Source organism: Acinonyx jubatus, chromosome A1, assembly GCF_027475565.1.
Source record: "Acinonyx jubatus isolate Ajub_Pintada_27869175 chromosome A1, VMU_Ajub_asm_v1.0, whole genome shotgun sequence".
Taxonomy (NCBI): Eukaryota; Metazoa; Chordata; class Mammalia; order Carnivora; family Felidae; genus Acinonyx; species Acinonyx jubatus.
This window is the reverse complement of record NC_069380.1, coordinates 7,513,912-7,528,795: the sequence shown is the minus strand read 5'-3', so window position 1 is coordinate 7,528,795 and position 14,884 is coordinate 7,513,912. Positions and strand designations below refer to the sequence as shown.

Genomic DNA, 14,884 nt, shown 5'->3' with positions numbered 1-14,884 from the left:
GTGTGGTAAATATTCACGTTCCAGTAAGTCCTGGGGACCCAGGCGAGGCACAGGCAGGTCAGACCCGGGGGGAGGGGAGGCGGTGCAGGAAAAGCTTGTGGAAGGAGCCCAGGCTTGGGCTAGAGGAGATGTTTGAGGCAAAGGAAAACCAGCAGGGAACATGGGATTGGGCAGGGAACATGAAATCAGGAGGAAGTCCACTGAGAAAGGTCATGAGTTAAATGTGTGGCATAGTGAGGTCTCTTGGGCAGCAAAGTAGGGTCCTAACCCAGTAGATTTTTGCCTATCCCTATCTGAAGCTCAAGAGAAATGTTTGGGGGGGCGCCTGGGTGGCTCAATCAGTTGGGCGTCCAACTTCGGCTCCGGTCATGATCTCACAGTGTGTGAGTTCGAGCCCCGCGTCGGGCTCTATGCTGACAGCTCAGAACCTGGAGCCTGCTTCGGATTCTGTGTCTCCCCCTCTCTCTGCCCCTCCCCTGCTCATTCTCTGTCTCTGTCTCTGTCTCAATAATGAATAAACGTTAAAAAAAAATAAAGAAAAAAAAGAGAAATGTTTGGGTTGGAAATTGAGGTTTGGGTGATGGCGGTTGCCTCCCTAGGTTTGGACGAAGCGGCTGGGGGGTGGGGGGATGTGGAACGAGAGGGGGCAGCGCTGGGGAATGAGAGCAGGCTTGCATGGGGCCGTGGGAAGAAACAGGTTCCTCCAGGGGCCAGTGAACAGGCCAGATTCACAGAAGGAAGGTCGTGAAGAAGGAGGGGCTGCCGAACAGGACCAGTCAGCGCAGAGCTCTGCTGGGCTGGGCTGTGCACCGCAGGGCTCGGCCAAAGCAGTTGGCAGGCGTTGGGGAAGAGGAAGGCAGGTTGCAGGGGCCTGGTAGTGACATGGGCGCAAAGGACCGCGCTCTCAGAACACCGGCTAGGGAGGAAAGAGAGCTAGAGGGATTTGAGTCTGTTGGGTTTTTGCTTTTATTTATTCAAGGTTGAAGAGAGAACCCCTTTGGCCCTTTACTCCTTAGTGCCCTGTTCCTTTGAATACCTTCTTTCTTAGAGTTAATTCTCTTGCCGGACCACTCGGGTTCCTGTCTTGTCATCTCTCAACGCAGGGGCTCCCCACTGCACTTCAGTCCTCCTTCCCAAACTTATTGTTTTCACATCTTCCAACTATTTTCTTTGCCAGTACTCTCGCTGCCGAGAGCACCGGTCAGGAAAGAGGTCGTTTTCTCCGCCCCGCAGTAAGAGTGCTGGAAGTCACTCTCTGAAAATCCCCTCCGGAGCTCAACAGCGGGCACTGTTACTGTCTTTTGTTTATAGCAAGACACAACCCACAGCCAGCCTTGCTCTCCTAAGAACCCAGCCCCTTGACCTCTAGGAACGTTCCATAAGCAGCGCGGATGACCGCATCCACAATAACCGGAGACCTGGGCCGTCCGTGTTCAGTCAGTGCCACGAAGCAAGCGTGATGACCGCTCGTGGCCCAGGAAAGAGAAGACACTCGGGTGAACCCCACGTTCCCGTCATCTGTAACTCCCGCTGACCCTGAACCTGGAAGAAAGCTTGCACTCTGTGATCATCTACATCACAGTAAATAACACTCCAATTTCATTCTTTATAGTGTGTTCACAGAGACCTGGCAGCCAGGAACGTGCTCGTGACCCACGGGAAAGTGGTGAAGATCTGTGACTTTGGACTGGCTCGAGATATCATGAGTGACTCCAACTACGTTATCCGGGGCAATGTGAGGCTGCTACTTCGTACATGTTTTTTATGCCATCACTGTGTGTTTTGTCGTTGTTACGGTAGACAGCCGCACTCACTGTGGTGCGTTGTTTGAGTCACGGCCACGTCCGAACACTTGCTCACGGCAGTTAGCTTTCTTAGGCTTGACAGCTTTTTCTGTAGCTTCAGGGAATATCCCAGTTGTAATAAAAGCCGAGTAAAGGAGCATCACCTCTGTCACAGCAGATCAGGTAGGGTACCTTGGAGCACAAGCCACACTTTAAACAAAACCCGTTACCTGAGCCTACAGTTCCCGGAGCTGTAAAGTGACTGGAGTCCTGTTTCCAATCGCGGGATTTGGCAATAGCTACCATAAAACGTTTTTTTTTAAGTACGACATACAAATTAAGTGTTAAATGCAAAATCTTTAAAGGCACAACATTGAACGTAAATGTCAGCTAGTGAATGTTTAGCATCTTATGACTGCCACACAGGGAGACCTAAAACATGACTGAATATAAAAAATTTAAAAAAATAATTAATTAATAATTAATTAATTAATTAAAAAATTTAAAAATCCCTAAGGATAGATGTGGGTTTTTTATTTTATTTTTTTTATTTTAGAGAGAGAATGTGCAGGGGAGAGGGGCAGGGGGAGAGAGCCAGTCTTCAGCAGGCTTCAGGTTCAGCGCTGAGCCCTATGTGGGGCTTGATCCCAAGACCCTGGGATCATGACCTGAGTCGACACCAAGGGTCAGATGCTCAGCCGACTGAGCCACCGAGGCGCCCTGTTGTGGTTTTTTTTTTTTTCAATTTAAGATTTTATTTTTAAGTAGTTTCTATACCCAGCGTGGGGCTCGAACTCATAACCCTGAGATCAAGAGTCTCATGCTCTACTGACTGAGCCAGCCAAGTGCCCCCTGATGTGTTATTTATAAGAGAGCTATTAGAAATACTAAATGATAAAATTGTGCAGTGAAAGAACGTGGCTGTAAGAATTACAACACCTGGAGTTAAGCCCGTGTCCTTACGTTTTGGAATTTCTGGGTGCTTTTTTGTCCCCACTTGTGAAATGATAATAACAGCGAGTGCTGACGCACTGCCTACTGTGTGCTTAGCACTATTCTAAGTGCGTTACATATATTCATTTAGTTCTCAGAGCACCTCTCTTGGGGATGAGGAAACCGAGGCCCCAAAACGTTAACTCTGCCCATGATTACACAGCACGTGGATTAGAGCACGGATGGGCTGAGCCCCAGGTCTGTGCATAACCACTGGGACACGTGCAGCGTTTCCCGTGAGGATTATACGCTTCCCTCACTGGGGTTGTTGTGGGAATAAACCAATAAAACCAACATGAAAGCACCTGTCCGGGGGAAACGGCCAATAAACGTTAAAAATCAAATTAAACTGCATTCCCATTAGCATCAAATAACCATCCAGGCTGATATTAGATCCATACCTCACTCGTTGGAGCTGAAGTCGTAAATATGATCAAAGCTTCTGTGTGGCTGTGCAGTTTTTAACCTTACTAGCTGGCCGTCTCTTATGTGGGAAGGTGAATTTCATGTGGCACCTCGGTTAATCCGTGTAATTAATCAAATTAGCTAGACCAGCCTGTTTGGTTTTACCAGCTCATCGGTTTGTGCAGGATTTAAAATCGGGTTTCTTTCTTGAGCTTCAGTTTTGTTTTGTTTTGTTTTTTTATTTCCTTCAATAATCTCTACGTGCGACGTGGGGCTCGAACTCGTGACTCCCAGGTCAGGGCGCAGGCTCTACTGACTGAGTCGGCAAAGTACCCTTCGAGCTCTGATTTCACTGGGCAGGTTGAACATGCGTGGTGAGGGCCTCCTCAACTCACGAGAAAGAAAATACTACAAAAAGCTCTACTCCGGGAACCTATCCACCCCTACGTCTTGGTTCCCATCCCAGGCTGTACTAACTCAAAACCCGCCTCTCGTGCTCCTGGAAATTATTAAAGCCACAGAAGCCAGCCTGGTATCATTCCTGGAAGTGATGGCGTGTGCTCCCTTCACCACATTCCTGTAGGTGGTATTTCCACTAAAGTCCTTCCAAGAAGGTCGTCCACTAATTTACCAGTATCTCCTTACCTCTGGTCACCTGACTGGTTCCTCCTTCATGGTGTCTGCTGTGACACTTACCCATTTCCAAGCACAAGCCTTTGTGCACGAGGAGTTTTAAAGAGATATCAGTTGATTTTTTTTTAAGCCTATTATTAGAATGTTGATTTGAAAGTGAAACACTTCCCCTTGGGCAATATGATCTCCTCAATTAAGGATTAAGAGCAGCTTTAGGAAGAAAATACACTTTATTATCGGCTAATAAGAGAAAAGAAACACGCCTCGTTCAGTCCGTGCACCACCCATCACCACTGATCCCGTCCCCTCTTGGATTCCGCACAGGCCCGTCTCCCTGTAAAGTGGATGGCTCCCGAAAGCTTATTTGAAGGGGTCTACACCATAAAGAGTGACGTCTGGTCATATGGAATATTACTCTGGGAAATATTCTCACTTGGTAAGTTTTGCAGTTTGCTGCCAGCCGTTGCCCCCCACACGCTATCCCATTCCTAAATCAGGGTGCATGACCCGTGACCTCTAATGCTCCCCAGAGCTGGCTCGTCCTTACCTCTATGCAGTGTGTGCCGTTTCACGTTTTTTTTTTAATTCTTTTTAATGTTTATTTATTTTTGAGAGAGAGAGACCAGGGGAGGGGCAGACAGAGAGGGAGACACAGAATCCAAAGCAGGCTCCGGGCTCTGAGCCATCAGCACAGAGCCCGATGCAGGGCTCGAACTCAGGAGCCGTGAGACGGTGACCTGAGTCAAAGTCGGAAGCTCAACCGACTGAGCCACCCAGGCGCCCCCCCTTTTTTTTTTTTAATTTTTTTTCCTAATGTTTATTTAGAGACAGAGCATGAGCAGGGGAGGGGCAGAGAGAGAGGGAGACACAGGATCCGAAGCAGGCTCCAGGCTCCGAGCTGTCGGCACAGAGCCCGACGCGGGGCTCGAACCCACCAACCGCGAGACCATCACCTGAGCCAAAGCTGGATGATTAACGGACTGAGCCCCCCGGGCACCCCCATTTCGTGCTTTATTTGTAGTGTCTGTAGATCTGTCTACCCCCACCGGCCTGTAGCCACCGGCTGGAGGGCAGAAGTCCTGACTCTCCCTGCCCACGGCCTCACGCCAAGCAGTGTTGGGCCCATGGGAGCTCGCGGTCCATGCTTGTTCCTTGTTGAGTGAATGAAGAAACAAATGAGATGGTCTCTCCGCCCTAACGTTTTCCTCAGGTGTCAATCCGTACCCTGGCATTCCGGTCGACGCTAACTTCTATAAACTCATTCAGAGTGGATTTAAAATGGAGCAGCCATTTTATGCTACAGAAGAAATGTAAGTTCACATCAGAGGGCAAGGTGGCCGAAACCGGGAATTTACAGTCTCTCTCGTTCCAAGTGCATGACCCAAAAAAAAAAAAAAAAAGCGTAAAACTCCTTAATGCAAAATGCATGATTCCTCTTTAAAAAAAAAAAAAAAAAGGGAAAGAAAAGGAAACTCTAATCCTTTTCTTGGAGGGGGTGGGGTGGGCGGGGCTTCCTGAACAAAACTGAACCTTCCTGCCCTAAGATACTATGAATTAGGGGCTTCAATTCCTTTGCTCGAGGGATCCCTGGGGGTGATCCAACTCCCATCTCCCGACTTCTGGGCCACGTCGTAGTTTTTTTATTTTTTATTTTTTTAATTTTTTTTAACGTTTGTTTATTTATTTATTTATTTATTTATTTATTTATTTATTTGAGACAGAGAGAGAGAGCATGAACGGGGGAGGGGCAGAGAGAGAGGGAGACACAGAATCAGAAGCAGGCTCCAGGATCCGAGCCGTCAGCCCAGAGCCCGACGCGGGGCTCGAACTCACGGACCGCGGGATCGCCAGATCGTGACCTGAGCTGAAGTCGGATGCCTAACCGACTGAGCTACCCAGGCGCCCCTATTTTTTTAATTTTTTTTAATGTTTATTTATTTTTGAGACAGAGAATGAACGGGGGAGGGGCAGAGAGAGAGGGAGACACAGAATCGGAAACAGGCTCCAGGCTCTGAGCCGTCGGCCCAGAGCCCGACGCGGGGCTCGAACTCAAGGACCGCGAGATCATGACCTGAGCCAAAGTCAGATGCTTAACCGACCGAGCCACCCAGGCGCCCCACGTGGTAGTTTTTAAAACGCATTTCTGTCCCTCATCTAATTTGCCCTTTCCGGTGTGAGTTGAAAATCTAGTAGAGCCCGTGCCGCAAAACAACCAGGCCACAGCTGAGCAGCTATACGGGGCCTCCGCTTCCCTTGGCTCAGCTTTCCTCTCCTAACTTCTCCTCCTCTTGCTTTGCAGCTACTTTATAATGCAATCGTGCTGGGCTTTTGACTCGAGGAAACGGCCGTCCTTCCCCAACCTGACCTCGTTTTTAGGATGTCAGCTGGCCGACGCAGAAGAAGCGGTAGGTAGCAGCACCCTGCTTGAAAAGGCGATGCTGGAGGGGCCCCCCCGGGGGGCTCAGCTGGTTGGGCGGCCAGCTCTTGGTTTCGGCTTGGGTGGTGACCTCCCGAGTTCGGGAGTTGGAGCCCCGCGTCGGGCTCTGTGCTGGCAGCGCGGAGCCTGCTTGGGATTCCCTCTCCCTCCCTCTCTCTCTGCCCCTCCCCGACTCGTGCTGTCTCTCTCTGAACAAGTAAACTTGAAAAGGCGTCCTTAGAAAGGAAAGCGATAACTCAGAACACACGCTGGCTTCCCGAGACCCAAAGATACCACGTTGTCTTTCTCACCGCGATTTGTCTCATTTGCCCTTTAAAAGTTGTATGGGGTGAGATATATTTATTGGTAACTTTTTTTTTTTTTGCGGGGGGGGGGGCGGGGGAAGCTCTCCCTAAAGGTTTCAGCCAATTGAGAAATTAAGTGTCCAGTGCACAGGACTAGACAACCAAATAAAACTGAATCCCTGAGCCTCCCCTCCCCCGCCCCCCGCCCCACCGCCGACCGTTAGCATGGGGTAATCGCACGACTCAGTCATGTAATACAGTATCGTGGAGAGAACATTGCCCTGCAGTCCTGAGGGTCGAATCCCAGTCCTACCATGCGGTCTCCTCATTGCTGTGTGCATTACGGCAGATCGTTCCTCTGGGTCTTACTTTTCTCACCTGTAAAATGGGTTGTCACACCGGGTGATCCTTGAGCGTTGTGAACTTGGAATCCCTCTGCTAACTCTTCTCCCTGGTAATACAACCTGGCGTAGTGAACGGAACCATCCTCTAGAGGCCGTGGACACAGGATGGGACCTTGAACCTCCAGTACCCAGGTTCAAATCTTGGCTCCGTCATTTACATCTTACAGGCCTCGATTAAGTCAATCTTTTGTTGGCTCTCAGTTTCCGTGTCTGAAATAGGGGACTAACAGATCTTACTTTGGGGAGCTCTAAAGAGTAAATAAACTGATGTATGTGCAAAGACTTCCCACACAGCAGGCACTTGGTAGTTAATAAATGTTAGCTACATAGGCACCTGACTCTTTAAATGGATTGTCTGTGCTCTTTTTCTAAATTACTGAGTCTGTTTTCAATTCTGTGGCCTCTCCAGAGACCTGCGTATAGGTCGTGTGCGGCCTGTCCTCTTGGCAGGATGTTTGAAGAACCCCATTCGATCATTCGTCTGTTTGCTTGTTTGTTTTTGGGCTTTGTTGTTGTTGTTGTTTTGGTGAGAGAGTGAGCATGAGCAGGGGAGGGGCAGAGAGAGGGGGGAACAGAGGATCCGAAGCAGGATCCGCGCAGCCCGCAGCGAGCCCAGCGCGGGGCTCGAACTCACAAACCCCGAGATCGTGACCTGAGCCGAGGTCGGACGCTTAACCGACTGAGCCCCCCGGGCGCCCCTGAAGAAAAATCACATTTGGAAACGAAAATACGGTCAGGGAATTAGGTCCAGAAAGTCAGGGGAGATGGAAAGCCTCAGGGCTATCGAGTAGATAACCCGGAAATAGTTAATGACGCTGTAAGAGAAACTGAAAGAAGAATCGTGGAGAGAAAACAAGAAAGGAGCTGTTGAGGCAAAGAGAAAGCACCAAGTAATTTTCACTGGCTGGGGAGCTGGCTTTGGATCCACAGAGGTCTTATTTGCGCTAGGATTTTGGGAAGAATGAGTAGTATTTTGGCTGCTGGGGGATGGGGGGTTGGTGGAGTGTTCCAGGCTGGATGAGTGATAGAAGTAAAGGTTCACAGGTGAGAGAGGCGAATGGAAAACAAATGGTTGTGGCTAAAGGGCGAGTGGGGGAACACGGAGGAAAACAAGACTATTAAAGGTAGTGCGCCAGGGTGGAGGGTCCACTGTGGCCGAACCGTCCCTTGGCTTTGTTCAGGACCTCCTTGGACTCGGTGTGCAGCTGTCCTCTGTCCCCATGCCCCCAGGACGTCCAAATCCCTCTCCCTCTGTTCAGGGGGCCTTCGACATATCAGGGATTGTTGAATGGCAAGGTCTCCACGGACGATGACTCAGCTGAGGGTATCCAAGCTCAGGGACACCCCTTCAACTTCTCCCCACCCCGTTCTCTTCCTCTCTGCCCCCTGACCCTCTGTGATGGAAAGTTCTTTTCCCTACCCGTCTCAGAGCCACTGATGGCAAGCTGTATCTCCTTTAGGTAAATGACAAAATAGTGTCCCTGCCAGGGAGACATTCATCCACCCAGCCACCGTGGGGAGCCTCTCACCCCCGGCTGGTGCCGTGGGCTCCAGTCTAGAGGCCCGGGGAGCAGAGCAGAGATTGGACTTCAGGCCCCCCTTGCCCGCTTGGCTGGGCACCTCTGAGCGAGGCATGATCTCCGCAGCCGTGCCCACTGCGAGCAGACCCTGGCTCCTCCTGTGTCGCCGTTCCCCGGTTTCTCTTCACACCTCCCGAGCACAGCCACGTGTCGTCTCTTGAGTGGGAAGACAGGCCTTGCCAGCGTGCCTGGGGTAACATCTCCTGCTCCGCGTGTGAATGCTTTTTGTAGAATCTCTGGTTTTGCTCCATCGTGGACTCGGGAAGCAAATGGCCCTCGGGGAACCAGTGAGAAGAGGAGGGAAGCACGCAGAGGAAACGCAGGTTGATGCTTTGAGGTGTAACTTACAGCAGGGAGATCGTCGGACCACGTGCTAAGGCAATGAGGATTTGTGGAAGCGGGGAGGATTTGCAGAATGGACAGACATGCTTCAAGATTTGTCTGGAAGCCCAGATCGCTACGTGTGTGACAGATGTTAACCGGGCTTATGGTGGTAACCCTCTCCCAGTAGATACCCAGAGACGAATCGTGTCGTACGCCTGAAGCTAATCCAGTGTTACATGTCCCTTATACATCCGTTTTTGTTTTTTTTTTAAAAAGGAGCCAGATCAAGTTACGCCCTCGTCTCCAAAGACCCCCCTGTAACTTCTCCGGTCAGATTTCAGGGTCCTTCTTCTGGGTCCCCGTAGCACTGTGTGACACTCTGAGACTCAGTGTGGTGTGATACTTTTGCTTTCCCATCACTAGACTTGGCTCACGAGGTCAAGGACATGCACTGTTCACCTTCACATCACCTGTGTGGTCCCACAGGCAGGAGGCACTCACAGCATGAGGGTACGTTAGAGGCCCCGTCTGTTTTGTTCGCTGTGACATACCCGGGGCTTCGCGCATAGAAAGGGCTAAGCAGCGATGTCTGGAAGAAAGGAAGCGTAAAAGCAAGTTTGGGGAGGCAAAAGCGAAACAGCACAAGGAAGGACACCCGTTAAGAGGTGACTGTGGCAGCGGAGGTGAGCAGAGGAGGGAGTGAACTGGACTGCGGCAGGGGGGAGGGCTGCAGAGGAAAGGGACACACGGCTCCTGTTTCAAGAAAGGGGCCTGAACTCACATCACGACCTCTCCTTTCATATCAGCGCCCACAAATTATAGGATATATAATATAATATATAATACAGAAATATATTATAAATGTACCATACATAATGTATTGCAAATAAATAGAATACAAATGTAAAGGATTTCTATTTGTAATACAAGTACGAATATTTAATATAAATATTAAAATATAGATAGATACACTACATATTTTTACTACTTTTTATTTTATTTACTAAAAAAATTTTAATGTTTATTTTTGAGACAGAGAGAGGGACAGACAGAGCATGAACGGGGGAGGGCAGGAAGTGAGGGAGACTCAGAATCCCGAGCAGGCTCCAGGCTCCGAGCCGTCAGCCCAGGTCCCGATGCGGGGCTCGAACTCACGAACCAGGAGATCACGACATGAGCCGAAGTCGGACGCTTAACCTGCTGAGCCACCCAGGAGCTCCTGTTATATGTTTTTAAAGAAGTGAGGCCATAATTGCCTTTGAAAGCCAGAAGGCGATCTCTGTGGACCGGGAACGGTGGAAAACGCCCGGGATGATGAAAGCAGTTAGGACTAAAGGGAGAAGACGCACGACAGAGGACTCTTTGAAAGGATAAGGACACGTGCTTCCCTAACGGGCAGGGAGAGGTCTGGTAGGATCTTGCAGTGTGGTTCCACAGTGGGGGCAGCCACACTGTTAAGTACACGTAAGAAGAAAGCAAGTGTTAAAAATGTGAGTATAACCACCGTTAAAAGAGAATATAATATATCTCAGGTGTAGTGTAGAAATAAAAATATAGTTTATAATCTCAGGTGTGGGGCGCCTGGGTGGCCCAGTAGGTTAAGCGTCCGACTTTGGGCTCAGGTCATGATCTCACCGCTCGTGAGTAAGTTCAAGCCCCACACCGGGCTCTGTGCTGACAGCTCGGAGCCTGGAGCCTGCTTCGGATTCTGTGTCTCCCTCTTTCTCTCTGCCCCTCCCCTGCTTGCTCCCTGTCTCTCTCTCTCAATAAATAAATAAAGAAAGAAACAAACAATTATAATCTCAGGTGTAGCGTAGAAATAAAAAAGGACCACAGAAAACTTGATCAACCCAACAAAGCAGGGGAGAGAGAAACAAAGAACATTCATGGAAATAGAAAAAAAAAAAAAACACAAAAAAGCAGGATTCGTAAGTCCACTTAGGAAAGAGAATTTCAAAATAAATGTGCCTGTCATCATACAGGCACATTAACTGACCTCAGTGCAGTGGAATGGGACATCGCCAAGAACAACCAAAAAGGCCCAACATCTGACGTCAGAGATGAAAATCCCTGCTTACAGAAGTCTTTGGTTCACAAGAAGGAGGAGGAAGGAAAAAGAAATAAAAATAGACCCTGCTTATTAAAACCTGTAGGAGCCAGCCACGTTTATAATTCTAAATTCATTTGTTAGAAAACAAAAAAGAATGAAAATGAATGACTTCAACTTTCAACTCAAGAAACTAAGAAAAAAAAAAAACAAACAGCAATGTATGAGGAGACAGAGAGGAAGAAGAGAAAGAACAAAGCAGCAGAACAGAACTAATAGAGGGGCGCCTGGGTGGCTCAGGCGGTTAAACATCTGTCTTCGGCTCAGGTCATGATCTCGCAGTTCATGGGTTCGAGCCCCGCATCGGGCTCTGTGCTGACAGGTCGGAGCCTAGAGCCTGCTTCGGATTCTGTGTCTCCCTCTCTCTCTGTGTCCCTCCCCTGCTCGCTCTCTGTCTCTCTTTCTCTCAAAAATAAACAAATATTAAGAACAAAAAAAGAACTAATATTGATACAGGCAGAATTCATTAAACTGAGAGTAGCCCCCAAAACAAAATAATAGTGATGGTCAGGAAAGCCAAAAGTTGTTTTTAAACTAATAATTTAATCGCTCCCATTTTTGATGTCATGCACACTTACTAACATGTTACCCATAATAATACATTTAATTCTCATTTCAGGCTCACGAAGTAAGTTCAACCATTACCTCTTTTGCAGATCAGTAAACAGAGATACAGAGAGGTTCAGTAATTTGCCCAAGGTCACACAGTAAGGGTCAGACTTAGGGGTTGAATACAACAGTCTGGAAGTGGTTGACACTGTATATTAATATTGTATATTAACACAGTGTACAAATATACCACTAAAGCACACTAACTATGAAGAGAGCAATTAAGAAAGAAGAGACAGCACAAATAAGATTCAGGATAAAAAGAACGTAATTATGGATAGGGACACCATTTTCTTTTCTTTTTTTTAAAAAAAATTTTTTATTTTAATGTTTATTCTCGAGACGGAGACAGACAGAGACAGAGTGTGAGTGGGGGAGGGTCAGAGAGCGAGGGAGACGCAGAATCCGAAGCAGGCTCGGGGCTCCAAGCTCTCAGCCCAGAGCCCGATGCGGGGCTCGAACTCACAAACCGCGAGATCATGACCTGAGCCGAAGCCGGTCGCTTAATGGGACACCATTTTCAAAAGTATAAGAAAACCTTACGCACCTCTTTCCACGGATGCACTTGGAAAGCTGGGGTTTCAAAATTTTTATAAGGAGAATGTACTTACGGATTACTTGTGCCATTAAAAATTCATTTAAAAAATCGCTTACAGGGGTGAAGGAGGTACAGGCTTCCGGTTACAATGACTAAGTCACCAGGATGAAAGGTACAGCATAGGGAATAAGTCAGTGGTAGTGTAACAAAAAGTGTATGGTGACAGAAGGCAGCCACGCTTTGGTGAGCACGGTAACATACAGACTCGTGGAATCACTCACGATGTTGTGCACCCGAAGCTGATGTAACATTGTGTGTCACTTATACGTCAGACCAATTACGTAAATAAAAATCCATGAAAGAAATGGAAAAGGAAGACAGGAAAAGCAGTGACAGACCCGAACGCGCCCCAGGGACGGACTGACTGGCTCTGGGAGCACAGCGAGCTCGAGGAGATGGTTTCGGAACTTCTGGATCACGGGACTGGCAGTGCGCCAAGTGGAGTTGCAAACACAGGAAGCAGGGAAGGTTTGGGGATGAAAGATCCTGAATACAGGTTGGGTCTGAAGCGTCCCTGGTGTTTCTGTCACAGCCTCGCTCGGAGGGTTAGACATCCAATGCCCGAGATATACGTTTGGTTCAACAGGTCATGACCGATGGCTGCTTTCCGAAAAACACATATCATCCCTGTTCATCCTTCCGGGTACAGGCAGAGTGTTATTGTGCAGACCAGGGTCAAAAGGATATTTCTGTCTATCTGCTTTCCAGAAAGAAAAAAATTAAAAGAGTAGGAGGCAGTCCGCTCAGTTACCAAACTGTGAAAAACAGACAACCCTTGTCTCGTCCTAAGGCTCTGGAGAAAATAGTGTTCCCAAACACAGCTGACGGTGCAGCCTGAGTGTTTCAGCACTCAAATATGCGTGCCCTTGGACCCAGAGATGCCACTTCCCCGTTCATCCCAGAGACAGACGAGGCCAGTGTAACCTCTGCAGTTTTATGTTACATAACCAATCCACCGAAAGGTTAGTTAGGGGCGGCCGGGTAGCTCAGTCCGCCGAGCGTCCAACTTTTGGTGCTGGCTCAGGTCATGATCTCGCGGTCGTGGGATTGAACCCCGTGTCCGGCTCCTCGCCGAGCATGGAGGCTGCTTGGGCTTCTCTCCCTCCCTCTGTCTCTCTGTCTCTCTCTCTCTGCCCCTCCCCCCCCCGCACTCCATCTCTCAAAAATAAATAAATGATTGGTTGATTTTAAAAAAGTTTAGTGATGGTACATCAGTACTATGGAATGCTAGGCTGCTGTTAAAAAGATAAATGTGCTCCCATTCCGTCAACAGAGAAAATATTTAACGCACGTAACATCCGGACAACATAGTAGCAACTCAGAATAAGGCTCGAAACCAGAATCTACACTCTCAGCCTACGGATACACAATTGTGTATGCACAGCAGACTATAACGGTGGCCACCTCTGATGAGTTTAGTTTGTTTTCTATACATCTTCCTACATTGGCTTACGTTATCTCTATGAATGTGCATTAACTTTGTCATCAGACAAAAAGTAGAACCGCTTTCATTTTGGAAAAGCACTCTGAAGTCACCCAAGTGAAAGTCAAGCATCAGTCCCCCGTATTAATTGCATAATGAACAGGTCTCTCTTAGTGGCCTTTCTCTTTTATGGTTTTACCGCGCAGCTTTAGGATTTCTAGATCGAGATTTTGTAGCCAAGAATAGAAATAATAATGGAATAAAATGCTCGACTTGATTTCTCCATGAATAAAAGGACCAAATCTGCTTTGTCAATTAATATCCTCTTAAGATTATCCTCTAAGGCTTATGTATAGTAATAGCAAGTAATTTGCAGTAAACCCTCGTGTCATGTACGTCATCATCGGATGGTAACCAGTGTTGTGTCTTTTTTCCCACATTCAGATGTATCAGAACACGGATGGCCATGTTTCCGACCGTCCTTCCGTCTACCAAAACAGGCAACCTTACAGCAGAGAGGTAGAATCGGGTTTACTCACTCCACAGGCTCCTGTCGAAGATTCCTAGAGAAACGACTTAGTCTTAAAGACTTCCTCCCTTCAACCCCCAGCTTAAACAGGCTGTAGATTACCAAAACAGGATTAATCTCATCACTAAAAGAAAGTATATTCTCAACTGCTGCTTTGCTGGACTTTTCTCTAGAAGCTGTCTGTATTTACTCTTGTTTTCAAAGGAACTTTTGTAAAAATCACATCATCCTTTGCACAAGGCAGGAAGAGCTGATAATTAACTTTATTGGAGCATCTACCCACATCCAAAGGCCTTCTCAGTCTGGCTTCAGTGAAAATTGTGTACCTGAACTATGGTATATTCTTGTAAATACATAAAACAAAAGCATTTTGCTAAGGAGAAGCTGATATGATTTTTTTAAATCTATGTTTTAAAACAATATGTAACTTTTCCAGCTATTTAGTGATATATTTTATGAATGAAAATAAAATTTCTTCTATAGAGTTGTTTGTCATTGAATTGTTTGCATGGTCTATTTAGGGCAAGACTTAACTGGAGGGGAGGAACCTAATGAAATTGTGTGCAATGTTCCGTATTTTTTTTTTCCTACTGAGAAGGTCCGTCCTCTTGTTGGATCCTTAAAAGGATCTGTGACTCCTGCCCCCAGACCAGGAACCAAACAGCTGGCGAAGGCTTGCTTTCCTGCAGCACTCCATTGATTCAGCCTCCCTCGTCCTTTGAAGCTTAGCTCCCTCCCTCCCACAGGCTTATAAACTTGGACTTGCCCCTGTCC

At 47.8% G+C, this 14,884-nt stretch overlaps 1 protein-coding gene across 1 annotated transcript in view; it reads left to right on the top strand.

Moving 5' to 3' along the window:
* FLT3 (fms related receptor tyrosine kinase 3) overlaps window positions 1-14,605 on the top strand; it is a 76,206-nt gene extending 61,601 nt beyond the window's left edge. Inside the window, exons 20-24 of the mRNA XM_053211764.1 lie at window positions 1,613-1,735; window positions 4,140-4,251; window positions 5,026-5,125; window positions 6,115-6,220; window positions 14,026-14,605. Of these exons, the coding sequence (XP_053067739.1) occupies window positions 1,613-1,735; window positions 4,140-4,251; window positions 5,026-5,125; window positions 6,115-6,220; window positions 14,026-14,148 (564 nt within the window). The 3' untranslated portion in view covers window positions 14,149-14,605. The remainder of the gene's footprint in view (window positions 1-1,612; window positions 1,736-4,139; window positions 4,252-5,025; window positions 5,126-6,114; window positions 6,221-14,025) is intronic.
* Window positions 14,606-14,884: the final 279 nt, after the last annotated feature.